Source organism: Vombatus ursinus, unplaced genomic scaffold, assembly GCF_900497805.2.
Source record: "Vombatus ursinus unplaced genomic scaffold, bare-nosed wombat genome assembly UNPS02014847.1, whole genome shotgun sequence".
Taxonomy (NCBI): domain Eukaryota; kingdom Metazoa; phylum Chordata; class Mammalia; order Diprotodontia; family Vombatidae; genus Vombatus; species Vombatus ursinus.
The window spans coordinates 11,547,473-11,575,455 of NW_020954625.1; the positions used below are offsets into that span (position 1 = coordinate 11,547,473).

A 27,983-nucleotide genomic window follows, 5' to 3' on the forward strand; every position below is an offset into this window, starting at 1 on the left:
TAATAAAACACAATTATTTTATTGATTTCTTGCAAATACTGCCAACTAGCATTACTTCCATTCATGCACCATTCAAAACAAAGGGATAATTCTGTGGGTATTTTAAAAATGATGCATAACATTTTAATACAGCAAACAGAAAGTTAAAACTTAGGATGCACCCTGATTAATTATGTAAACTGATAATTTAAAAAAAAAAGCAGAACTAATAATTTGGTTCCTTTCTTCATAAAGTGGAAATTTCAACATTTCTCCTGATAGTCTTGAGGTTATCATCATGTTAGAAGTAGTGCAAAGTGTGGCACATGGAGGATCATCTAGGAAGGCATGGAACTGACATGCCTCATTAGAATTAATAAATTGTGCAGAACAAAACGCATGCAGTCAATGCATGATAGAAAGCATCTTTCCAATACAAGGCCACCCTTGGGCTCCTGTATTAATTCGATTTTGCATTATCCTTTATGGCATTATAGATTAATTATTACATATAGCATAACCCTGAAGTTAAGAGAAGAAAAATAACTGCTGCTTGAAAAAAGTGATTCCGGGTCGCCATTTGGTTTGAATTGGGAGAGAGACCCTCGAGAGGTTAGTGCCTGCCACCTGTCGCTTCCTCAGCCGCGGTCAATTCCTTGGCTGTGCTGGGTGCTTCACGGTGACCGTGGTCTACGGCGTGGCCAGGCCTCTTCTCCTCCACCTGGACCGGACCATCCCTAGCTCCGTGGTTTTCCCTTTTTGCTGTTTTCACTGTTTGATTTCTTCTCCCTTACCACCACCGTTTTAGCCCCTTGTGAGCGTCCATTTAACTGTTCATAAGTCCTTTCAGAATATCTTCAGGGAGCTCCAGAAGCTGGAGCTCTGGGGACGGAAAGTCCAAGGGAGGAAGGTTGGGGATGGGAATGTCCTTGGCCTTCCCCGTGTTGGCTGCAAACTCCTGCCAGGGAGAAGAAGCTGAGGCAGTCTCTGCAGGGGGAGGCAGGCTCCATAGTTCAGATTTTTCTACAAAGTCAGCATCTACATCCAATTCCTTGTCGAGCGGCGCCTTCTGGAGCCTGGCCTTTTCGGCTCGCAGCTGCTTGTTTTCTCTCCTCAACCTTTCGTTGTCGGCCACAAGAAACTCGACGTGCCGCTTCAGATCGGCAATCTTGGTCGCTTGCTCTTCTATCGTCGTTCTGTCGTCTTTGGGGACTTTGCTGCCAGCACACGCTTCTGTCGGGTCTTTCCTCTTCTGGAGGAGAAAAAGAAGAGTGTCTGGGTCCCTGTCGAGGACCCCTGGCACTGCGGCAGGACTCAACTGCTGAGAGCGGGGCACGCTGGGGCCCTCAGACCCATCCTCAGCCAGCGGCCTGCACGACATCAGAAGATGAGGGGTTCCGTCAGCAGTCTTTTGAGCTTTCCACCTTTCCTCCCGCTTTGCTCTCTTCCACCTCTCCTGGATGAGCAAGAGTTGCTTCATATGGCTATCCCTTTGTAATTCCAGTGATAACTGAGCCTAGAAAGAGGAAAACGGTCATTCCCAAAAGTTACAAAGCTAAGGCACTTCAATACTTCTCTCAATATTCCTTTCAAGTTCCCTACTCTTGGGTCCAATCTGCTAATAATGTGGAGTTACATAAAGGAAAACTACAATGTCATCATTTAATAAGCTCTCTTTAATCGAGGAACCAATGAGAAAAAAAATTCAAACTTAGGAAGATTTAGAAAGCCTGAAAATTTTGCTGAAGGACAGGCTGGCTATCAATTCATCTAGAGAAAGAGACACGATTCCAATAATATTTCCCCAAATAAATGTCTGGAAATATCTATTTTTTCCAAAGTGCTTAAAACATACCAAAGCCATCTGCTCCAGTAGCCCAGGTCCCCCTACCCACCAACACTGAAATCTGAGTGTGATGGTTTTCCTCAGGCCACTTGGATAAAGCTGAAATTCCTTCTGCAGCCAGCTGATGAGCAGAAAGGGGACGACTAATAAAAAGGCTGGTCTACGACAGGGGCTCACAAGGCACCATGCTATGCTTACCAGGAGGAATTGCGCCACACCACAGAAGCGTCAAAAGGCTCGTGTGTCAACAGGAGGTTCAGTTTGGTAGAATTTGGGGGACCCCTAGTGGAAGTTGTGGCACAGCACAGACTGTGAGAGCCACTTGATCTATAGGGTAGCAAGCCTGGACCTCTCAGAGTCAGGTGGTCATGGATGGCCCTTATTCATTATTCTCCTGAGCAAGTGCAAAGCCTCTTAGGAAGTGAATCCATAAGCCCGAGGGCAATGGAAACCCTAAAATTACTCTTATTTCCGTTTGGAGCAACAGGAAGGAGGAGCCCATTGCTTCTACTAATAAATCTGCTGAACCAAAGGACCATAAATACAACCCAGGAACTAAATTTCTATTTAATGACACTATTTAAAATGACTTTCTGAACAACCTGGAAGGGTTTACCTGCTGGAACACCAAGCACATACACACAAACGAACCTAGAAGGCTCGGCCAGGTGAGCAGAACAAATGCCACAGAAGCAAAGCTCACTTTGAAGCGGGCACAGCAGAAGGAGCACAAGGTTAGAAGCCCTGATGCCTGGCACTTCACCCCTCAGCATCTCAGTGCTTTCATTTGTAAATAAAGAGCTTGGGCCAGATGGTCCCTGAGGACCCTTCCAGTTCTAATCTCTGATTCTGTCCATCCAGGATCCAAAGGCAGTCCCTCTCCTTCCCCTTGGGCAAGGGTCTGTCCAGCTCAAGGAAGCAACATTTCAAAGGTCTAGAGTGACTCTGAATGGTTCTCCTGACTGAGACTGGGCCATCTGGCAATGTACTGAAAAGCAAACTGAGAGTGCAAACAGATCAATATTTCTGCAAGGGGGACTGCTGAAACGCTTTTTCTGGTAGGAAACTGGAAGCAGTGTAGATGCTCATTGACTAGTAATAAATAAAACTGTCCTACATGAATGTAATGGAATATAATGGAGCCATAAGGAACAATGGATATGAAAAATCTGAAGTTTGGGAAGCAAATGAACTGATGCAAAGAAACAGAAGCAGGAAAACAATATACCCGACGCCTACAAGAATGTCAACGGGGGAGACCAACCAGCCCCAAATAAGAAATGAGCCCAGTGGGGCTCAATTGCTCCCTCTCCTCTGCGGTCTCCATAACAAGAGGAGATTCAGAAAAGAATGTGACAGCACAACCTCCAGCCTCAATAAACTACTTCAAATCTGTCTCCTTTCTAAGGGACCTACCACTGTCCGCATGGGAACGTTTCAGACGCTTCCCAGGCAGGGTATTTTACAAGACCAAGTTTAGGTAACCAGACTTGATGTGACATTCCTGGGCCTCTATAAGGAAATCTCAACTGTAAACTGTCAAACCACCCCTTCTTGCAAATATAAGTAAAGCATCTCACCTGCTCAGACTGTGTTAGCTTCATGGCTTCAGAAAGATATGCTATATAAAAAGAGAGACATATTAATAACATTAATAAAAAAAGTTTTGCAAAGAACACAATAAGTATAAACTTCATATAGTATAAACTGTCAAAAACACTGATATTAAAATTGCACTTGTGTAACTAAGAGGGCTGCCTTTCAGGAAAGATGTTGGAAACAAAGGGTCACCTTGGGTAAATCACTTCCCGCGTAGGCCTATTACTACAAAGTCACTATTGCTCACTAATGCTAAACCTTCTTCCTATACCCTTAATCCCAACTGCTCTAAGCCTCACCTAGCACTTAGCCCCAGTTAGTTTCCGGCTGATATATATGGTAATTAGGAACTCCCACTGCAGAGGAATTAGGCAGCTCCCGTACCAAGTGTGTCTTCCATAACTAAGGAGCCAAAGGGTGGAGCTTACAGCACAATACCATTCCATTACATTTATTTAGAGGTCAGTTAGGTTGTGAAGTAGACAGCCTGCTACGCCTGGAGTCAGGAAGCTTCATCTACCTGAGTTCAAATATGGCCTCAGACACTTTCTCCCCAATTGATGGGTACCCTGTTAATTTCCAGTTCTTTACCACTACAAAAATAATTCATTATAAAGTTTTGTACTTTAGGACCTTTTCCTCTTTCTTTGGTCTCTGGGAAATAAGCCCAGTTCACTTTCTCAAATTTAGTATCTATTATATAGTTTTCCTCTGTACTCTGACCTCTGCTCTTCTATGTGGAGCGCTCAACATACATGCTGACATCCCCTCAAACAATCAGGCCTCCAAGTTCATCAAATTTATGTCTCCTGATAGTCATTTTCCACTTGTACCTCTACCACTGCCAACAGGAAGCCTCTCCCTTTTGATTATAATCAAGCTGTCACCATTACCATGGTCTCTTCCCTCAATCCATCACTCCTTTTCTGGCTGCACTTTTGTTTTCTCTCAGACTTGACTCGACTATATTCTGCCCTTAAATCTTCCATCCCCTGGTCTTTCCACTATTTATACCCTGCCAGCTATCAGCTCTGGGCCATGCCTGCATCCACCTTCTCTCCTACACTTAAGCTGATAGAAGTGATACAGTCTTCATCTGCTGTAATTTTTTGACACTGTTACCCATCTCCACCTACTAGACACACTCTCCTCCTCTCTTGGTTTAACAGCCATCATATTTTACTGGGAGAGAGATACAAAGACAAAAAAAAAAAAAAAAGTGTTCCTGCCCTCTAGACTCTCCGAGATCTGTCATTTACTACCTATATGACCTTAGGCAACCACCTGACCTCTAAAGGGCCTCAATTTTCTAATCTATAAAATGAGAGAGATGGAGCTGATAACTTTTAAGACGCCTCTGTCTTCATCTTATCACTGCCAGAATTAATTTTTATACATGGATTTGGTCATTCCTGCCTTGGATCAAAAAACTTTAGGCTCTCCTACTGACCTCTGAATATAGTTTGATCTTCTCTGCCCATCATTCATTCAAAGCCCTCCACAGCCCACGACCACCTTATCCTCCTAGCTACCTCACATGACTCCCCTGCAAACATTTTATAATCCAGCTAACCCCTGGAACATGCCCTTATGCTCTTTGGTCTCGAGGTCTTGGCTCAGGCCACTTCTTGTACCTTAAATGACCTCTTTCTTCCTCTCTCTTCACCCGCTGAACTGCTACCACCCTTTAAAACCTAATCCTCATGTCACCATCTCCATGGAACTTTCCCCTGGCTGGAAGCCCCTTTCCCCCCAAACCTCACACAACACTTCACTCTGTAACTTTCCAATGCACTTCTGCTGCACTGAACAATGCAGCTGCCTGTGTTGCCATCTTATCCTTAAAGCTACATCCCTTGAAGGCAGGACCATGTTTTCGCTACACCTTACATGTGCCCATTGCCTCAAATCCCACACATGTGGCTTGACATTCTGCTATGTTCTCCAGCTCTGGCATCTGGGAACCAGGACTGAAAGAAGAGATCAATTCAATCAAGGACACTTTAAGTGAGGAAATCCCCTGATCCAACCGAGGGGATGTTGTCTTTATGCCTGTACATTCATTGTGAACGCAAAATAAATCTGACTGCTTTCTCACGATCACAGAAGCCCATGAAAATGACAAAACCGCAAGCCAAGAATAAAGGATTGCTACTGCAAACCCATCATTTACTCACTAAAAATATGCAAATCATTTCAAGTCCATCATATAGTTTGTTCCGAAAAAGGACAGGAAAAAAAGTGAAGCTCCTCAAAACTCTCTGAAGTGAAGTATGATGAGGACATTTCACACACACCCCACTTCTGTCGTCTCAAGTTCGCAGAATCACAGACTTCTAGGCTGGAAGCCTGGGGGTGCTCGAGTCCAACCCTCTCCTGCTGCGAACGAGGAGACTGAAGCTGAGACAAGTCGCTTTCTCAAAGCGGTAAGTGGCAGGGGTAGGACTTAAACCTGGACCATACCTGCTCTTCTCCCAGTCCTGTTCAGAGCTATGTTTAAACACTCATATGAACCATAATCCTGGGGTCACAGTGTTGGAAAAAACATTTGGAGAATCAGTTCAACTCCTTCATTTCACAAAGGAAAAAACCAGAGCCAGAAAGGTTGCCATGCTTTGCCCAAGGTCACACAACTCAATCCTGACAGAACTGGGGCACATTTCAAATACTAAGATGTTCAGTCATACAAAGTCTGCTGAACTTGCTCTTCACCCTCCTCCCTACCCCCATTCTGACTAAATGTGGTATCCAAACCCAGTATTTAAAGCATATTTAGGGTAACTGGCAAGTGAACGGGACTAATTCTCAGGCACCCTGCTGGTTTTTTTTTTTTAAAGCAATATCTATTAAAATTCTATCAGCAATCTGTTAAACTGTTACCAAAGCACAAAGCCGTAATTGTGCAGCCTGATTGCAGAAACACGGCAAAACATGCCCCATGAATGATGGACACTGATCTGCTCCAGTAGAAATGTAATGTGCCCATTGTCCTCAGCTTTCCTGTCTCTTGCAGCCTCTCTCCCTGCCGGCCACGTGATGACAGAAAGGCAGAGATCTGTTTTCATCTACAAGTTGGTCAAACAAGTTTTCAGATGTTCAGTGTGCTCTTGGGTCCCCTCGACTGTTCCCTCTCTGAATCCCTCTCTTGAGATCCAAAGTCCTTTGGTCCGGTCCTGTTAGCTAGCTGCCTTATGTTTTCACCGGCTGACTAAGCGCTAGCATGACTGCCAGGAGTCAGACCACCAGGAGCAGTTGTGTTGTGCCCATTTCACTTTGCTAAATTCCTTAAGAGTTTGCCAGAATCTCTCACATTCCCTTTCTTTCCTATAAGCCAAAGTAACCTCATTTTTGGTGAAATTTAGACAGGATTTCTGCTCCTGACCCCACTATTTACTGGTCAGCTTGTTTCCTTACATCAACTACACTCACACTTATTTCCAGCAGCAGGTTCCTAACTTACATGAGTTCCTTGTCTCAATTCGTTTACAAATTAAATTCTCAAGAAAGGTGGACTGCTTACAGACAGATCATGAAGCCATTTAGTCACTCCACAATAAGGAAAGAAACTGTACCTTTACTAAAAGCAGGGAAGGCCAGAAGTAGAGCTCCGGAATGTGGTCACTAAAGAACCTATGAGCTCCTGGTGCTGACTCAGAAATGGCTTCAACTTATTCTTAAGTTTCCCCCGTTCCCATTTCCTAAGAGAGCGATTTAACTTCAGACTGCTGTTCAAAATCCTAATTTGTTTCACCCGGAATGTCTTTTCCGTAGATTAATAATTTCCACTATGGACCTTCATTATGAGTTACGTTGTGTACCTCATTTTAGAAAACATGAGGGTGTCTATTTCTGTCTATTTCGAATCAAAATAACTTGCTATACTTAGAATACCACAATACAGCACTAGATAAAGACTAACTGGTTTAAAATGACTAAAACCAAGAAAACCACCCAGCCCCGTATCTAAGTCAATTATCTTTATGGGACTTACTAATCAGACTTGAGTAATATGTCTCTTAATTAAGCTGACAAGCCCTGGCAGGCTGCTTCATTTAATTTCTCTACACCTGAACGTGACAAAAAATCAGAACGGAGAATTTTAGAGGGGTGTTTAAGTGACGCATTCTGAGGGTTCTTCTCAGAAATGAGAAAGCAGACAAAGGTGGCTGATACTGGTTCAGCCACTTACATTCAGAACCCCAAATGCTCAACTCTTTGACCACCTCCCTGGGTGAAATAGTGAACAAACTGACACACTCATCCTACAATCAGTTTCTGTCTTTACAAATCAATAGGCTCCATGGACCTCCCCCAATAATCTTTGACCAGCCTCAGGACACCATCATAGGTTCTTATGAGATTAATTCTTCCACACAAGAAGGAACAAGTCCAAGAGGCTTATCATCACGCAGCCATCACCACCAGTGGAAAAACAAATGTTCCACTGGTGATTCTATATGTGAAGGCCAGAGTGTTATTGCTGCTCTTTCTATTCTAAATAAAGAAGGACTGTGAAGACTCGTAGGGGAAGTGAAACCGCTCAAGTGAGCACAAAAGTTAATATCATTGAGTGGGAACACTTCTTCTAGAACACTCACCAGCCGCCTGTTGGTGACACAAAATGGCCTCTTCGTATTTCCCTGCAGCTAATGATCGGTCTGCTTTCCTGCTCTGCTGATGAGCCTGGAAAACAAAAATGCCAGAGGGCTACTGAACGGGCGACTCAGGGCAAGCAATGAGCCAAGGCAACAATGTCGCGTCCAAAACATGACGAACAAGAGGCCACATTCAGGTCAGGGTACGATGTTTTAGAAAAGAAACCGATAAAGTACAATAGGCCTATACCAAGGAACTAGCCCAGTGAAAGAACTGGAGGTGGGCTGAGGGAGCTGGGAATACTGAGCTTAGAAAAATAGGAAGCTGCTTTTTGGAGGCTATTTGGAGGCTTTCATGTAGGAAAGGGACTAAGGCTTCTTTCTGCTTGACCCCACAGGGCAGACAGAACTGGGAGCACAGGGAGGAAATGAAGAGAGATGGATAAATTTCTTAACACTCAAAGCTGGATCCAAGAGTGGGCTGCCAGGGAAAAGTGGGTTTCCTCTCACTGGTAATCTCCGAGCAGAGGCTTGAGGACCATTTCTAGAGAATATTGTAGAATGGATTCTTGTTTCAGGCACTAGTTAGACCAGCCAGTTTCTGAGGTCCTACCTAGTTCTATAATTAGGAAATTATTAATGGTGGGAAGGATCAGAGAATGAAGGTAAACTGAAATATAAATAACAAAAGCTCACTTACTCTCAGTTTTATTCCTCAAAGATGTGAACTAGTAAATAATATTCATTTGTCTCACCTCCTACTACTAGAGGTACTAAGTAAGCAAAAGTAGTTAGAAGAAAAACCCAATAGGATTGACAATATTAGTTGTCAAACAACTGGTACTTGCTAACAATATTACTCAGATACACCTATCAGATGATCAATGTTGCTTCCCCCCCCCCCCAATTTAAAAGGATTTCTTTAGATCAGACCTTCCTCGAATATATATGGCTCTGCTCCTATATGAACTTAATGTCATACAAGTCTCATTATAGCATAGCACCATCATGCCCTAGCCACCCCTTTTCTACATTAGCAAGTTACTATTTCAAAATTTCTAGTTGTTATATATTTGATGGGTAATTGACAATTAAGAGATTTAGTTTTAGTTATGTAACCAAAAAAAGGAAAACTCTAGAAATTGCATCAACATAGACCATATTTAGTATGTTTTTAGTTTTCACGGATACTATGATAAAGACTTAAAGTCTCCAATGAACTCCACAATATTATGGGGTTGTGCATAGAAAGCCAGACTTGGGCATCATAAAAACCTGGGTTCAAATCCTGTCTCAGATATACCAGCCCATGTTATAGGGCACTCCCTTTTATCTTTCTCTGCCTCAGTTTCCTCATCTGTACAATGAGGGGTCCAATGCATCTCCAGCTCTAGGATCCTACTGTCCTACCCCAATGCTACATCAGGGTGTGAAGGGGACTGGGTTCTCAAAGGCTGTGGGACAGGCAGGCTCCGCTGTGCCCTGCCAAGCATGGGGAAAGTTAATTTATTAAGCACGTACTATGTGCCAGGTCTGATGGTGTCTATGTCTTCCAAAAACTAGATCAGTGAAGCTGTGAAAGGCTCATCACTGGAATATTAGCCAATTAATTCATGAAACAATCTCCTAAGACTGTGGAAAGAACATCCACACTTAAGAAAGCAAGAATTGTTTGAAGAGTTAATCAGACAGGTTCTCAAACTGAAAATGAAATACTCAGAAAATTTATTCTGACAGTATGCATAAAACGCTTCAAATCATTCTCAAGAAAGTTTCCATAATTCAAGAATCCCATGGAATTGAGTAGTACACTTCAGGAATCAGAGGACAGTGGAACTGGGAGGGAACTTAAGAAATGATCTGTAAAATGAGAAAGGCTAGACTAGGTGAGTGGGTTCTAGACCTTTTCTAAGTCATGGGTAATCTGGGGGAAATCTATGGTCCCCTACTCAGAATACTATTTTTAAATGCATGATATGAAACACACAGGACACATGTTTTCCCATCCAAGTTCACAGTCCTCAAGTCAAGAATGTCTAAGATCCATTCAGCTCTAAAATGCTATGAAAAGCTGGGATCTCTTATCTAGCTGGCTGAGTCTCACTTTACAGGTGAGAACACTGAGGCCCAGTGATCTAACTGACCTACTGACAGGCAGGAGCAGAGCTTTATGGGAAGCCTCAGTCCTTAATACTTCCCCTGCTGACCTGAAGCCTTCACAAAACACTTTGTGGTCCCCAGCTCACAGGTTGGGGGCTGCAAGAAAACTTGGAGATTTAGCCCAACTACATTTTACAGATGAAGAAACTGAGGCTCTTTGACCATAACGCCAGTGCTTTCTGCTAATCTCTCTTTGGCACTTTCTATGAGTCAAGAGCACTTAAAAGCTGTGATATTGGGCCAGGTCTCTTCACTCTCTCATCTTCAGGTTCCCCACCTCCCTAATGAGGGGGCTGCACACCACACAGTCCACTGAGTTCCTTTCAGGTTCTAACAGGCTCTTCTCCGACTAACTGTGGTGCAGAAGAAACCTAGAATTAGCTTAAGTTTTGCTCTTTCCCAATTCAGAGAATAAGGCAGCCAGTACCTAAATGCTTATTGAAATGAAACAAACTCGTTCTTTCCACCTAATCTAAATGCAGTTTGTAAATAAGTATCAAAAATTTTCTGAGTACTTTGTAAAGAAGAGGCTGTTTTGGTTCCTCAAAGAACTTTTAATACAGCAGATGATCCAATTCAACACTATTCAAAAGGTAGATGAGAGAAAAAAGGCCAAGTTCCACGTGGGCAGACCAGTGCGGAAGGAAAGGGGTGAAAGATGCCTCTTTCCCAAGTCCATCCTGTTCCAATTTTGCTTCTTTGTGAGGTGCGTGGATGTAGAAAGGGAAGGGCCTAAAACGGATCCAGTACAGGTGTGCTTAAGCTCTCTGTAGCCTCTGACACCAACCACCTTTCTCCTCCTTTGGATTCTTTTCTCTGGGTTTTGGGGACATCTCTCTCTCCTGATTCTCCTCCTACCTCTCTGACCACGCCTCAGTCTCCTTTGATGGATCCTGATCCAGGTCACACCCACTAACCCTGGAGGGTCCCACAGAGCATGTGGTCTCATCATTTCCCACAACATCTGTCTGCTTCAGTTTTCTCAACTATAAGATAGGGATCGTAGTAGTGTCTACCTTACCAGGTTTTTGTGAGGATCAAATGAGACATATTTGTAAAATGCTTAGCACGGTGCTTGGCACACGCTGGCATTTAAATGCATGTTTCCTTCCTTCCTCTCTCCCTTCCTTTTTATTCTTTGTTCCTTTCATGTATTTAGTTACCTTCATGCTGACAACAAAGTTGTTTGCATGTCATCTCCTCATGATGCCCTTGAGAGCAACAAGTGTCTTTTGCCTTTCTTTTTTATCCCCAACACTTAGCGCAGTGCCTGGCACATACTAGGTGCTTAGTAAATGCTTATTAACTTGGAGTCTAGGGGTCCATGGATAGAGGGGTCAGGAACTCTGGATGGGAAACAAATTACATATTTCCATTACCTTCTAACCGAAATTTAAAAACATTATTCTGAGGCATCCATAGGTCTCCACCTGCTGAAGGGGTCTATGATAGCAAAAAAGTTTTTAATCCCTGCTCTAATCCAACCCTTGGTATGTTACAGATAACAAAACAGTAGCCTAGAGAGATTTAAAGAGATCTTGATGGGTCGGAATGATAGGGCAAAATCAAGAATGTGAAGCTTGAAAGATAAATATTAAAGTTCTATATTTGATTTCAGAAAATCAACTTCAGAAGTACAAGGGAAGCGTGACTAAAACAGCTGTTCATCTGAAAAAAAAAATCTTGGGGGGAGGGAGCAGGAAGTATTTTAGGTCTGAAAGTGCAGTATGAGTCAAGAGAGCAAACTGGTAGCCAAAAAACAGCTCATGTCATTTTAGGCTGTATTTGGAGATGCATAAAAATCCAGAATATGGAAGTGATAGCACTGACAGAACCACACATAACCATGTACATGCACGACTGTGCTCAGTTCTGGATTCCACATTTTAGACCGAAGGCTGAAAAACTGGAGCATATCCAGGACAGTGAGGGGCTTCAAGACCACACTGCCATCATCGTCATCGTCACCACCACCGCCACAAGAATCCCATGCAATTATGTTTCTTGTTGCCTTTGGATGCACAACAAAACAATGCTACCAGCTCCTTGATTTCTTCCTCCAAAGAAAGGCTAAGATATCCTTCCATTTTGCAGCAATTTTCTTCTGTCTTCTAATTTTGTTATAGCAAGAATGTTGTCATAAGTTCAGTTTTTCACTGTCACTGGACAAGATGCTGCCATTTAGAGTGTATCAGTAACTAGTTAAAGACTATAAAGTTCATAGTAAAATAATGTTGAAGTTTATAAAACTAAAAACTGTCTTAAAACTGTGATTCTTAGGACCCTCTCCTCTCCCCCTCTTTCCACACCAATGGCATCACGACCATGGGAGTAGAAATCATCCCTCCTTTCTCATCGATGTACAATTTTTATGAAAATGATCTACCCCCGACTTGAGAATGTTTTTGATGAAGGTATCAATAGGAAACAGGCTTCTTGCAAGGAATACTCCACAGTACACCATATTCTTCATCACTCAAGTGACTTCTACTCACTAAGGTTCTCAACTTCAAAGTCACCCTCAACTACTGACTCTCCTTCGTCTTCTGTAGCCAATGTCCAAAACATTTCTTCCACCCACCCCCTCCTGTGTTTATACAAGCCACCACCCTAGTTCAGGCCTTCATCACTTCTCACCTAAACTACTGGAAAAGCCTCTTTATTAGGATCCCTGCCTCAAGTCTCTCCCAAAGTGAGATTTCTACACATCTGACCAACTTACTTCCCAGCTCCAAAACCTCCAGGTGGGGCTTCCTATTGAAGTGAGGATCAACTACAAAGTCGTCGTCTCCATTACTCCTTTCACATACTCGAGATGCCAACCAAAATGCAGCTTCTCATCCATCACATTCCATCTCCCAACTTCCTCAAGCCCTCATTGTCAAGCCTGTGACATATTCCTCCTTCCCTCTACCTTGGAGAATCCTGAACGTTCCATAACGGCTCAAGTGGCATTCACTTCCTACGAGGCTTTTCACCATTCCCTCAGCTGTTACGGCCTCCCTCCACTTAATGATCTTTTATTTACTTTGTGTATATTTTGGCTACACTTAACTTAGATAGGTTTCCCTTGACAAAACTTAAGCTCCCTGAGGCCAGGGAATCTTTCACTTTTGTCTTTGTATTCCGGTAGCACGACCTAGCACACAAGCCTAATAGTTGCTGAATGCTTGAAAATGCAAAGGACAGAAGCAGACATGCCAAGGAGATTTTTATGCTTAAATCTTAAAACTAGTAAATCACAAGAAAAGGAAGCTTAAACACTTAAGGAAATGTTCACAACTTGGGACAGGAGAGAAACAAGAGCAAAGCTGTGCTAATCCCTTCATGTTAACTACCCCACAAGAAAGGTTCAAATTCAGGGAGAAGCCCCTTCCATCTTCCCAAAACTTCACACTGTTAGATTATAAACAAAGCTTGCTTAGGAACAATGTTCTAGTCCTAAAACAACTGGAGCCTCTTCCAAGCTGCCCCCTTCCCTGCCAGCTGGACTCTACTGCTGCCATCTTAGTATCTAGGTCTCCTCGATGTAAGGCCTTGTATTGGGCATTGCGTGTAGGGGGGTATAGGATGTTCGGGGAGGACTAGCACCTCCAATGTGAGGGCTTGCTGAGCCCTTTTAAGGACTGCACACCCACCTTTGATCTCCACCTCTCATCTGTGGCATTCAACTCTCATCTGTGCTTCCAAGAAGCTGTAGCCACACCTCAGTAAACCCTATCTGCAGACGGGTTAAACCAGGTTTGTAGCAACTGACAGACCTCAAACTCGTCAGTAAATTAGGGGGATGTCTACCCCAAGCATGTGACGACTTTCCCTGGCAGAATAGATAGATGAGAACAATTTGTTCCAACTGCCGCGAAGGTGGCTGAAGTTGTGGAACACTTAGAGCTTGGTTATTGGTCAGACATCAAAGACAACAAGGTCAACTGCATTCAGGACCACTACCAATCTTCTTGACTTTTGTCCTGCCACTGGACTTCAATGATTCAGAGAGTGAGCTGCCAACTTTCACAACTCTGCCTCACTTAAATTCAATTCACAGGCATGTCAAGATATCACCCATGATGTCACTGGTCCTCTTTAAAAACAAAGGATGAACAACTAGGCACTGTGGGGTGACCCACACAGAGCTAAGCTGTGACCTTTAACCACAAAACACAAAGTTATTGGAAAAACTATTCAGTACATAAATGGCTCCTATTTTTTAAAAAGTATTCAAAGAATAGCACAAGGTGCTCATGGAATTTAAAAAAAAAAAAAGAGCAAGGAAGGTCTCCGCCCTAGTTTGAGAAAGGAACACACCTGAAATTGTCACATCTTTCAAAAAGCAGACCAACAATTTTGAAAAGTACTGAAACAGGCAAGAAGGGTAAAGTGGTGGCAATAACTACAGACTTATAAGGAAACTTACAGTAAAATGAAGTAAATGATTTGACTAATAACAAAAAACCAACACCAGTTCACATTATAATACAGCGTGTCCCAAAAATCTTAAGCGCAGTTTTAAACTCTTAAAAACTCCTAAAGTTCTACAACTTAAACTACTTAATTGTTACACACATGTGCCTAATAATGTTGCCAGGCACTGGGCTAAGCATTAGGGAAACAAACACAGGAAAAATTTTTAAGAAGACAGCAAGATAGTCCCCATCCCCAAGCAATTTATAACTGAAAGGGGAAGACAACACACAAAACGAAGTTGAAAGGGTGTGTGTGTGGTGGGGAGGATGATGAAGAAAGAAGCTGAAAGGAGTACAACAGCCAGATGGGAAATGAGGAGATGGCAGAAGTTCTCACTCCAAACTCATTCAGGGTCCCAGAAGCAGACGGTACAGAAGAGGTATAAAAATCAAGGCTAGCTATCCTGGAGGTAGGGTGAACAAGTCCAACGAATGCAGCCACAGAATCTGGATGGCCCTCTCTCCTACAGGTGAAGGTCCTGACCTCACCTGGCTACCTCAGTCACTTGATCTCTCTCTGACTTTTCTTGTGGGGTCATGTCGAAACTGTTCCACGTGAATTAAAACCTCGTTCTTTGGGTGACCTTAAGGCAGATTACAAATGCAATCTTTTCAGTCACTGAGCAGCAGCTAATGAAAAGTTTTTATAAAGTTCAAAAACTGACTGAAGAGCATGAGAGTGAATATGTTAAATTTTAATAAGAAATATATCAATATTTTAATAATGCAAAAAAAAAACCTTTTAAAAGTTATTTTTAAAAAGTCAATAGCACCAACGAATTGGAAATTGAGAGGATGCCCATCAATTGGGGAACAGCTGAACAAGTTGTGGTATATGAATGTGATGGAATACTATTGTGCTATAAGAAATGATGAGCAGGTAGACTTCAGAAAAACCTGGAAAGACTTGTATGAACTGATGTTGAGTGAAGTAAGCAGAACTAGGAGAATGTTGTACACAGTAACAGCCACGTTGTGCAATGACTAATATCGATAAACTTAACCCTTCCCAGCAATACAAGGATCTAAGACATCTCCAAAGGCCTCATGATGGAAAATGCTAGCGACATCCAAAGAAAGAACTATGGAGTTTGAATGCAGATCGAAGCATACTATTTGCTATTTTTTTCTCTTCTGTTGAGTTTTGTTTCCTTTTTCTGGTGGTTCCTCCTATTAGTTCTAATTCTTACTTACAAGTTCACTAATGTGAAAATACGTTTAATAGGAATGTATATGTATAGCCTATATTAGATTGTGTGCCGTCTTGGGGAGGGTGGTGGGGAGGAAGGGGGAGAAAAATTTTAAACTCTAAAGCATATGGAAGTGATTGTTGATAAATCAAAACAAATTAATAAAAAAATTTTTTAAAAAAGAAAAAAGTCTACAGCATGTATACTTCTGAAGTTATCAAAGCTTAAAATTGAACTACCATTTCTGGGACAACCTTATTGCTTTACAACCCACTTTTTTCACAATGACTGGGAGGTAATACAAATATCATCACACCCATTTCACAGACAAGGACAGAAGCTTCAAGGCTAAAGGAATCCCAGTAGATTGGTGACTTCAACTTTGGGTCTTCTGACACCCAGGCAAGTGGCCTTTCTTGTAGCAAAGAGCAGAATTCAGAGTCAAGGGGCCCAGGCTCAAATCCTGGTTCCAGAATTTCCTTGTCCATGAGAACTTGGGTAAATCTTGTCTCAAGTAATATTTCTGAGCCATTTTCTCATTTATAAAATTGGGATAATTCTTGTCATGCCTACCTCATAGAATTGTTTTGAGTAAAGTGATTTGTAAAATCTTAAAGAATTAACTAAATCACTTTATTATGAAACCAAACTGTTTTCAATATTGATTTGTCAATGAACTTTAAGTACGTGCAGAAAATACTTAATCCATTTTACAAACACAGCTAATAAGTCAAAGGCTCATTAAAACAAGGAAGATGTCAGTATTATTTTCAAGTTAACCTCAACATTTTTGGTGTAGAGTTAACCAAAGAGCATAAGCTTATGGGCACAAGCCTAACTTTTAAATCTTACACACTGGGATTTGATTTTTTCTTCTATACGGTTTATACTGTTAAAGAGCTAGACTTGTCAATTTACACGTATAGTTTTAAAAGTACAAGTAAAAGAAGGAAATGAGTTCTTTCTTTCAGTCTTCCAGGTACAATCACTCCAGATATTGTCAGAAACAAGTAATATTCAAATAATGACTCAGTAATTTGAACGAAATAACAGAGTAAGTGAGAACAGGAAGACCAAGCTCTTTGAATGCTAAAAGCAAAATAGTTTCCACAAAGTTATAATATAATGTTTCTACAAAGACAAGCATCCTGAGGGGGTAGACCCTCTTCATCTATAATATACAAGGCACCTAGCTAGGCCAAAAAAAAGTTTTTGTTTTCATAGGTCTTAAATTCTACTTAGAATTACAAACAATTATGCCAACTAACACAATAGTGACCAGGAATCTTTTGGAATTAGTTGTGACTAAGCACCCAGTTACTTTACAAACCAATCAGGTAATAACAGTGAAGTCGCTCTCCTTTGGTGGTGTAAGAAGACAAAAATCCCCTCTTCCTTCCAAACCGGCTCCTCATCAAACTCTCCCCCTAGATAATTAAGCAACCAATAAGTATATACTAAGTACCCACTATTGTGCTAGGCACAGTGCTAAGTACTGTAGATACAAACACAGAGAACGAAACTGTCCCTACTCACAAGGACCTTACATTCTAATGGGGTAGATAACAAGGCCATATAACAAAGTACTATATATATTAATAGTTAAAAAAATTATTACTTAAATGATATATACAAAAACATAAGGGCCTCTGTGAAGGAGGGCAGTAACAGTTGGGGAGAATCAAGAAAGGTTTCATGCAGAAGATGCCTAAGATGTATCTCAAAAGGAAGAGAGGCCATCTCTGAGGCAGAGGTAGAGAGGCAGCATATTCTGGGCATGGAGACAGCCCGGGCAAGGGTACCAAGACAACAGATATCGTGGGATGTGGAAAGCTCAGAGGGCAGGAAAGAAACCAATGAGGCTCAAAAAGGAGGCTGTTTGAATTTATAGTTTATCTTAGAGGCAAAAGGAAGTCACACAGATCTGCATTTAAGAAAAGTTACTTCAACAGCAGTATGTGGAATGGACAAGAGACAGGAGAGACTATGGGGCTGTTACAATGGTCTGAGAGGTAAAGAAGGCCTGGTCCAAGGTGGTAGCTCTATGCATGGAGGGGAGGGGTAGGATGCAAGAGATGTTGTAAAGGTAGAAATGGCAAGATTTGGCAACTGTCTTGATGTGTGGGTTGAGAGAGGGAAGAGTCCAGGATAATGCAAAGATATGCACCTGACATACTGAAGAATGGTGGTGACTTCAACAGAAATAAGGAAGTCTGGAATAGGGGAGAGTGGGAATTCCAAGGGGGAAATATGGAGTTTCATTTTAGATATGCTGAATTAAAAATGTTTCTGGATGGGGCAGCTAGGTGGGGCAGCGGATAGAGCACCGACCCTGGATTCAGGAGAACCTGAGTTCAAATCCGGCCTCAGACTTTACATAACACTTATTAGCTGTGACCCTGGGCAAGTCACTTAACCCCACTGCCTAACCAAAAAAAAAAAAAAAAAAATGTTTCTGGATCATCCTGTTTGAGACATCCAACAGATGATTGCTGATCTGGATCTGAAGCTTCAGGGAGACTGAGATTGGCTATCTGGGAGTTGTACGCATTAAGATGATTAAACTCATGGAATTAATAAGATTACTGAGAAAGTATAGAAGATGACCCAGGACAGAACCTTGAGGACCACTCACAATTTAAGGAGGATGATATGGATAATGCGCCAGCAGAGGAAACTGAGTAGGAGGCAAACTAGGACAGAAGTGTCACAAAAACTCAGAGGAAAGAGTTTACAAGAGAGGGTGGTGAACAGTATCGAATGCAGCAGACTGGCTGAGGACTGCAATTGTTCATTGTATCCAACTCTATGACCCCAATGACCACAGCATGCCAATACTATCCATGGGATTTTCTTGGCAAAGATACTGGAGTGGTTTGCCATTTCCTTTGCCAACAGATTAAGGCAAACAGAGTTAAAGTGACTTGCCCAGGGTCACACAGCTAGAAAATGTCTGAAACTGGATATGAACTTAGGTCTTCCTGATTCCACACCCAGTGCTCTATCCTCTGGTTCTAAGTTGCTGGTAATTTGACAATAGTGTAGAGAGAAAAGATGGTCCACGATAGAGCTTGAAGTACACCAACAGGTAGGAGGGAAGGATATACATAACGATAAAGCAAAGCAAACTTAAATTAGACCAGTAGGAGAACAAGAATACCATGAAAACACTCAGGAAGAGTGTTAGCCAGGGTCAAATGCCACAAGGAAATAAAGGAGTGTGCAGAGATCATGAGATTTGCCCATGAAGAGATCATCTCCTTGGCTCCTGGACTAGAAAAAGAGCAGCCTGGCCCAACTCTCTCCCCACTCCAGCCTAAGTGAATTTCCTAAAGCTCAGGTTTGACCATGTCACCCCCAACCCAATCAACCCCAGGGGCTCCCTATCACCTCTAGGGTCAAATATAAAATCCTGCTTTGAGCTCAAAGCCCTTCATCACCAGCTCCTCCACCTTTCTAGTCTTCTTACACCTTCCAGCCCCTCCTCCCCATGTATTCTTCAACCCAGTGACATCACTGTTGTTCCTCACATAAGACTTTCCATTTCCTGACTCCATGCATTTTCTTTTCTTTTTTTTGGGTGAGGCAATGGGGTGAAGTGACTTGGCCAGGGTCAAACAGGTAGTATGTGTCAAGTGTCTGAGGCCAGATTTGTAGTCGGGTCTTTCTGAATCCAGGGCCAGTGCTCTATCCACCATAGCACCTAGCTGCCCCTACTCCATGCATTTTCACTGACTGTTCCCCATGCCTAGAATGTTTCTCTTCCGGTCTTCCTTCTAGTGCCAGTTAAAATCACCTTCTACAAGAAGCTTTGCCAATCCTCCTTAATTGCGGTGTCTTTTCTCTGTTGATTATTTCTAGTTTATCGTGCAGTTTGTCTGTCCAGTTGTTTGCACGTTATTTACATTAGATCACGAGCTCCTTATGAGCAGGGACTATCTTTTGCCTTTCTTCGTAGCCCCAACACTTAGCACAGTGCCAGGTACAGAGCAGGTGCTTAATGTTCATTAACTATGGGCAGCGATTTTTTTCCATTTGGAAGGAATGAGGGTATAGATCACTGGAAGGAACTCTTTTCAGTGCTTGAGAGGTGGGTTCAAAGGATGCACTGAGTAGTCAAAGGAGATTAAGTGACTACAGTCCTATTAGCTAGATTAGACCATTAACTCCAAACTGTATTTTAACATATTGTGACCTTTTCCTTAATCAAAACTGTGTTATATCAAGACTATGTTATATCAATTTGGAGGTGGCCAGGTCAGATAGACAACTATGTTTGGATAGTTCTCTAAGCTAAAATGCTTAGGTTTAGAAGTGTTACATTAATAAAAACTGTTTCTAGTAGTCATGCCCCAAATGGAAAGTATTGTATTCATATTTCTGCTTCAACACCACTGTGAGGCCTCAAATAAGGAGGCTGAAACCTCAGGAGTCATCTCAGATCTCCATTCCCTCTCATAAGGAGTAAGTCACTAAGTCTTATGGACTTTGGAACGTCCCTCCCACCCCCCCCCTTTCCCTTTACTCACACTGCTACCACCCTAGTGAAAGCCCTCAGCCCAGCCTGCCTGTATTACTGAAGAACCTTCCTCAATACTTTCCCTGCTTCAAGTCTCTCTCTACCAGAAACTGTTCTCCACACAGATGGCAATGGGAGATTCTAAAAGCACAGGTCTGACCATCTTGCTTACCTACCCAAGAAACAACCATGGCTGGCCCTCTAAGAGCAAATGCAATCTTCTCTTTTTGGCATTTCAAGCCCTTCAAAGCCTGGTTCCAGATTTTCTGCAGAACCGGTGCTAGCAGTGTTATGTAAGACGGAGAGAATGGATGAGAGACCCATAATTCAAGCAATATGAAACGGTGCCTCTAATAGGGTGTCAGACAAGATACTAGGGAGGTAGGGAAGGAGAGGAGATAACAGAAAAGAAGAAACAGGATCAATAATAATGAAAGCACATTTCTACAGAATTTTATAGTAGTATAAGTATTATCTTAAAGACTAGGAAATTGAGGGTTAGCATGGTTGTGATTCGTCCATGGTCACATAACTAGTAAATGTCTGAGATAAGACTCAAACTTGTGCCTCTGGAAGTCATATCAGACCTCTTTTTGGCACACCACACAGCCTGTACCAATTACATGTGGGACTAAGGAAATAGAAGGGAAAAAAATTAACATGGCCAGTTGGGAAGATGACAAAACCATTGACATATCTAGAAGTTAAGAATCAGAGCAGATTTAGGGGTATAGATGACAAATTTGGCTCTTAAAAACTAAGGCAGTTAATACTACCAGATTTAGTCTTTAACTCTCTTTGGTAGATATTGTACTAACTGTTGTGTTAGGAAATCAATTTGTCCCAGGGAAATCCATATCAGTGTCTTGGCTTCTCACATGGCCTAATTCTTGTTGAGGCTTGGAATAAGCAATGGATTAGGTCAGAAGACTGGGTTCTAATCCCAGCTCTGGTTATTTCACCTCTCTGGGCCTCAGTTTCCTCACCAGCAGGAGCCGTGCTCTATAACCTAGTCCATAGATATTATCAATCTAGTGGACTGGACACAGAAAGTAAAGTAGGCAATGGGTAGAGCTACACTTCAACCTCTGTAATTCTAAACGAGCAAAAGGCACTTAGACTGCATCTTTGGCCAAGCCTGAAGACAAATTCAGTTTAAGGCTAAATGAAGTCATCTCTGTAAAATGCTTTGAAAATTGTAAGTAAATGATGATGAAGTCGATGATGTTGCTATCAGGGTTTGAGATGGCCAATATATCAAGTGAATTTCTTAAGTTTTGATGGAGATGGGGAAGTGCTGAAGGACAGGATTTTGTGACCTGAGACAACCACAGAGACTTTCTTTATAAGAACCATGGGATTTTTGAGAGTTCAAAGGGATTTCTGAGATCATTTGGTCTAATCTCCTTTATTTTACAGATAAGGAAACCAAGAAAGATTAAATGACTTTCCCAGGATCAAAACTTAAAGAAAAGAAATCCTGTTCATATAGAAGGTCAAAACATTACTAAAAGCTACTAATCAAGATGTAAAACACTAGTGATTTTATTCAGTGACAGTGAGACAGAAGCCGATATCTCCCAGGATAACAGTCACAAAAATAATTGCAAAAAGTGTGACGAGTAAGGGAAATAGAAGTAGGAGTCACTTTATCAACATTTAATAATAATAGCCAGCATTTATATAGTACTTTAAGGTTTGCAAAGTACTTTACAAATATTATCTCATTTGGTCCTCACAACAACCCTGGGAGGTAGGTGCTATTATTTCCATTTTTAGGATGAGGAAACTAAGGCAGACAGAGGGTAAGTGACTTGTCCAGAGTCACACACTCCTAAGTATCTGGGAATTCAGGTCTTCTGACTCTAGACCCAGTGCTCTATCTACCACCTGTGCCACTTTGATGTCTGAAAAGGTGAGCATGGCTTTGGTGCAGGAATGTAACCAGTGATAACTATGTGTTTATCTGTAACTGACGCATGGCTCCTCAGGGCAAGGGCCATGGAGAACTTCTGCTTGTGTTGAATATAGTGAGCACTGTAACCAAAAGGCACTAAAACTGACTGAAACAGATGAAAAGTACATTCATTAGTAAAATTAAGTTCAACATAAGAAAGAGTTGTTTTGCTTTGCTCCATTTGGACATCATCAGTATAGGGAACACCTGAACAAGATGAAGTTGGCATATACCTGCTACTTAAGTCTTAGGTCGTCAGCTGGGACACTGAGAGGTTAAGTGACATGCCCCATGTCATGGGATCAGCAGGAGTAGAGAAACTTGCATCCAAGTCCCCTGGACTCTAAGGCCAGCTCTCTGGCCACTGGTTAGTCAAACAAAATTGAAATTTCTCATTGCCACTTTGCTGCCAAAGGGCAACTCGAAACTGAGCAGTGGAAAAGAACAGGCTGGTCCATCCTGCTTTCCAGGCCTGGGCAGAAATAGGCTCTGCTCTTTCCTCAGGTGAAGTGGGAAATAAATAAGTGCCAAACCAAGAGCAGTAACAGTAGTAGTTACCAGATGACATTCAGGCAGCTTGACCATGTTTACAAGGTGCTTTACAGACATATTATCCCATTTGATCCTAACAAGCCAGTGAGGTCGATAATAGAGGTCATTATCTATTCTACAGAGGTTAGGTAACTTGTTTTTAAATTTGTTCTCCTATAAATCAATCCACATCTGGACTAATTAAAGAATTTAAAGGTTCTTTACCATTTTATCTCTGGCAAAAAAAAATTAACATTAAGAGTTATAATTTCTGAACAAGTATTGAGAACAGCATCTTAGAAAGTCCAAAGAGCACTGGATTTGGAGACAGAGGCCCTTGCCATATGTTGGCTTTGTTATGTCACCTGTGTAACCTTGGGCAAATCATTGGATTTTGTTGAACCCCAATTTTCTGATCTGTAAAATGAGGAGGTGGCCTAGATAACCTCTAAGATGCTTTTTTGCTCTAAATTCTGAGATCCTGTGAAGTTACCCATGGTTGTCTAACCACTAAGTGCCAGAGGTAGGATCTGACCCCAGGTCTCCGCTGACTCAGTGTTAAGTACTCACTAGCTCTTCCAGAATTCAGATGTAGTCACATCTAGTGATTATAATGCTCATACATTTTAATTTACATCCTATAATGAATCTAAGATATACAAAACTGAGGGAAAAGATGCCATCTTTTTATCCTAAGTAGCGCCTTGACCATAGCAGCTCAATAAACATTTGTTGAATTTATTGGAATTAGTATCACTACTCACTTTTTTTTATCTTCACAAAGGAAAAACGTGGATATAGAAAGACCTGTCGTCATAACATGTATGCCATATTTGACAGAATATTTCAAACCTATTCTGTTCAACTCTATGTTAAGTATAACAAAACAAGGTTGAAAACTTGACAATGGCCAAATCAATTCTAAGACATTAAATTCTGATCTAAATAGTGCCTACTAATCCTATACACATCTGGGACCCCTTGGCAGTATGGGAATGAGACACTAAAATTAGCCTGTGCATCAGGGAGTCAGCTTGAAAAAAATGAAGAAGGAAAGGTCAGGGAGGCCAACTCAGTTTGTGATCCATAATGTGTGGATGAGTCATTGATGTGGGCAATAATTCCCCTCCCCATGCTATGTTCTGTCATCTATAAAAACGGGAAGTAGTTCTCACCAATCTTACAGAAGGAATGCTTTACAGATTCATCATTGCAAAGCTTCCTATAAAATAGCTTTGGACAAAGTAAATGCTTCACTAATAGAAATAACTAACCACCCCTGGAATTTTCGCCACTGTCTCCTGACGCCAACATCTCCTTGGCACTTATGCAATCTTCACCCTACCTCTAAGCAGTTTCCTCCAGGGGCAGGACACAAAAAGGAATGGCACCCCAGATGCCAGTGAAATGGGACGGTCATCTCTAAACCCACCTCGGGAACATAAGGAATAATCATCATCCAAAGCAAGAGAGTGGGGGGCAGCTAGGTGGCGCAGTAGATAGAGCACCGGCCCTGGAATCAGGACCTGAGTTCAAATGCGACCTCAGACACTAGACACTAGCTGTGTGACCCTGGGCAAGTCACTTAATCCCAATTGCCTTAAAATTTAAAAAAAAATTAAAAAGCAAGAGAATTACCAGTGGCACTCTCCCTCAACCAAGTATTTCCTTGTATAGTTTGGGTTGGGGGTTCGAGGTGGGAGGAGGAAAGAAAGAATCAATCAGAACTAAAGCAGCCCCAACTGAGTTCCAGGCACTGTGCTAACTAAAGGCTGGTGAGAAAAAGACCAAAATAAAGAAATCATTTCTGTTCTCATGAAGCTCATGTTCTCAATTTGACAAACACTGATTAAGTACCTACTAATGTAGATGCCTTATATATTCTAGGCATTCAGTAAATGTGATGTAGCCATTCTATGTTGTGGTACATTTTGATCACTTTTTCCTCAAGTTACATTACAACATACCAGAGACTGGCTCTAGTTTTCTAAGACTGAGTAGCATTTCTGGGCTGATGACTGTTATTTTATTACGAAATTAAAAACATCAAAGCTACTCCCTTCCCATGTGGCCTATCTTGCCCCACTAAAAATATATTTTTGTTAGCCAGGTCAGTCTTCAATAATCAACTAAGCTAGAAACCAAAATTTCCAATACCTAATTATCAGAATTCTTGATATCAAATATCATAGTCTAAAATGCTGAATATGGAGAATGCATGCCTTTTACTCTGACTCTGTCATTGGCATCTGATCCCCAGGCCTGTGATTCTATTGGTGACTGGTACCCAATGTGGATGTCTCTTCAAAAACGTTTAAAATCTCTACCTCCAAACCTTACTTCATTATCTCTAATCAGACAATATTCTGGGCTTCACACAAAAAGGCAAGACCACTGAAAAAGATTTGTTTGTACCACTTCACCTACATTTCTCATCCTGTGACCCATGGTCTATTCACCTGGCAAGGCAGGCGAGGGTAACAGGGCAGGCTGTAGCCAAAGTGCAGAGTAGAAATAACTAGTCCACCCTAGACCTTAATGAATGACCATACCTTATTTCTTGAAATAGTACTCTGTAAATGTCTTCCCATTTGCGAGGATATTCCTATGAAGTTTTAGCACTGAAAAGTCAAGGATACTTCATAGGAAACAATACAATCTCTCACATTAAAAACCAAAGGGGCTATCTTTGAACACCCCCTTTTTATAAAGCCATGACTTTCTCACATTCTTTGAAGTATGGTCTTTAGAGGAGAATTTAAGCTCCTTGAATGCAGGTCCTGTCATACCTTTGTCTTTCTATTCCAGTCTGATGCTCAGGTGCTTAGCATGGTTGATTATAAATGAGGAAACAGAGGCCTAGAGTTGAGGGACCTGCTTGAGCTCCTAATCAGAGAAAGAAATTGGACTAAGAACCTGGGCTTTTTGGTTCCCTGTCCAGTGCTCTTTCATTACACCAAGGTCATTAGAATGTTCAAATAAAAATAATTCTTCCATTCCTTTTTCTCTCCCTCTGAAAAGAGCTCCATCAGTTCCCTCATTCTGCCTCTCCCTTCTCCTCAGTCTGAGAGCAAACTCTGAACGTTTTCAGGACTCTCCCCTGCTCAGTCTGATTTCCTGTGAGATCTCTCCACTACAGCCTAACACAGGAAGGCAACACCAGCCTCAGGTGATGACAAGGAAGCATCCAAGCAGAAGACTAAGAATCACATAATCTGAGAGACAAGAGAGGATTTGCAGTGGTCAACTAGTTCAAACCATATCTGAAACATGAATTCCACCACTCTTCTCTCCCCATCAAAAAAAAATCTGCTTGAAGGTCTTAAGTGAAAAGGAACTTTTTTTTTTTTGCTTAAGTAACTGATTCTACTTTTAGTAGCTTTTACTGTAAGGAAGTTTTCTATTATATCTGGTTGAAATAAAGCCCTCCATAACTTGAGTCAAGTATAATGCTGCCCTTTTCAAACATTAAAGCATCATCTATAAATATCAAGTTATTACTACTCCTCTCTATTCTACCTTGTAGCCCTTCAGATACTTGGGGAGTTATGAAATCTCGAGAACCTGGACTACCCTAGTCCAAGGCAGTGGAAAGACCTATAGATCTGGAGAGGAGAGGAGAGGAGAAAGGTTTAAAGTCCACGTTTATGTAACTCTGGTCTGAGTTCTTAACATTTCAAGGCCTGTTAAAGGTTAGACAAGACAGCCGCTAAGGTCCCTTCCAGCCCTGAATGTATAAGCTAAACATCAGATTCTACCGCTTGTTTTTGGTTCCCTCACAGTTCTGGTCACGCTCCCCTGATGTGGTGGTGGCATCCTCTGCCTCGCCCAACCTTCTTAAAATGTAACATCCCAAACTGAAGACAATATTCCAGTGAGGCTATCCATCTCCCTCCTTCTAGATTCCCACTAAGAAGGCTTAAGATTGCAATTCCATTTTTGCCACAAATAGATCTTCTCCCCTCAAAAGGTTAAGTCTTATCCCGGCTGGAAACGACTCACCCATTGCTTAAGGTGCAGGAGGAAAGTTGATGAAGGATAAAAGAAAACAAGACTGTTGACATCCTGGGATTTAGAGCTAGAAGGGAAATCATTTGATCCAAACCACCTCAATTTACGGCAGAGGAAATCAAGGCCCCCAGTGACTTGTCCAGATCACAGGGTGTTGACAAGTAGAAGGACCTGACCCCAAATCCCCAGACTCCACGACCACTGTGCTTTCCACCACACCTGGCCGGCACCTGTTCTGAGAGAAAGATTTTAAAACTCTGAGCCTACTAAGAAGCCCGGGCCAAAAGCAGAGTTGGCCATTCTGTTCTTTTGCTCTCTGTGGGGAGGGGGAGCCCTCTGATTTCTGCTCAGGCCAAAGGAAGGGGACACACGGGGGACTTCTGGAACACAGAATGCATTCCCTGGGGGCCCACCCTGCCGGGGCTTCTCCTTCCATTAACAACCTGGGGAAAAGGGTGGAAAAATGACCTTCCCTTCCCCCACCCGGGCTCCCGAGCACGGGGCAGCGACGTGGCACCCCGGCCCCACGCGCCCTCACCCCCACCCACCTGGCCGAGCCTCCCCTCGGGGAAGCCTGGGCACCTGGGGGGGAAAGCAGGGAACGGGGAGGGGGTGTCCTGCTCCCGGGCGGGAGTACTAAGGCCCCTACAGGCAAGACCCACGGGATTCGGGGTTTGCACAGGTCCTCGTTTTACAGCGGGGGAAACCGAGGCTGAGAGGGGAAGGACGTGGAGGCAAGACCCACACTCAGACCTTGGGGGAGTCCCAGTCCGAGCCCAGTCCCTCGTTCTACAGGAGGAGAAACTGAGGCCTGAGGAGGGGAAGGGGCATTAAGGCAAGAGCAACCCCGGGACTCAGAGTTCGGGTACTCATTTTACAGCGGGGGAAACCGAGTCAAGAGGGCGGGCAGAGGCCTGGGAGGCCCGGCGCCCAGGTTTTCAGAGGGGGACACTGAGGCCCGCGGGCCAGGGGCGGGGAATGAGGGGGCTCAGCAGGACCTCTCCCCCCCCCAGCCCCGGGTCCGGCCCTCCCCCTCCCCCTCCCGGGGGCCGCACTCACCAGGTTGAGGGGCCCGTCCATCACTTCCATAGACGCCGGGGCGGGGGGCGGCGGCGGCGGCGGCGGCGCCTCGG

At 42.7% G+C, this 27,983-nt stretch overlaps 1 protein-coding gene across 1 annotated transcript; it reads right to left on the reverse strand.

Annotated features, from left to right (window-relative positions):
- NRBF2 (nuclear receptor binding factor 2) lies at nucleotides 1-27,983 on the reverse strand. Its single transcript, XM_027840710.1, has 4 exons — nucleotides 27,910-27,983; nucleotides 8,023-8,107; nucleotides 3,406-3,446; nucleotides 1-1,495 (listed from the first exon to the last, which is right to left on the reverse strand). The coding sequence occupies exons 1-4, from the start codon at nucleotides 27,937-27,939 to the stop codon at nucleotides 806-808; spliced, it is 846 nt and encodes a 281-aa protein (XP_027696511.1). The 5' UTR covers nucleotides 27,940-27,983; the 3' UTR covers nucleotides 1-805.

What these genes read in the sequence shown, in the direction of transcription:
- NRBF2 (XM_027840710.1), bottom strand. Translation starts at nt 27,939, where the DNA reads ATGGAAGTGATGGACGGGCCCCTCAACCTG. An exon ending in TGGACGGGCCCCTCAACCTG is followed by an intron (nt 8,108 to 27,909) that starts GTGAGTGCGGCC and finishes TTTGTTTTCCAG; the next exon opens with GCTCATCAGCAGAGCAGGAA. An exon ending in AGCTAACACAGTCTGAGCAG is followed by an intron (nt 1,496 to 3,405) that starts GTGAGATGCTTT and finishes TCCTCTTTCTAG; the next exon opens with GCTCAGTTATCACTGGAATT.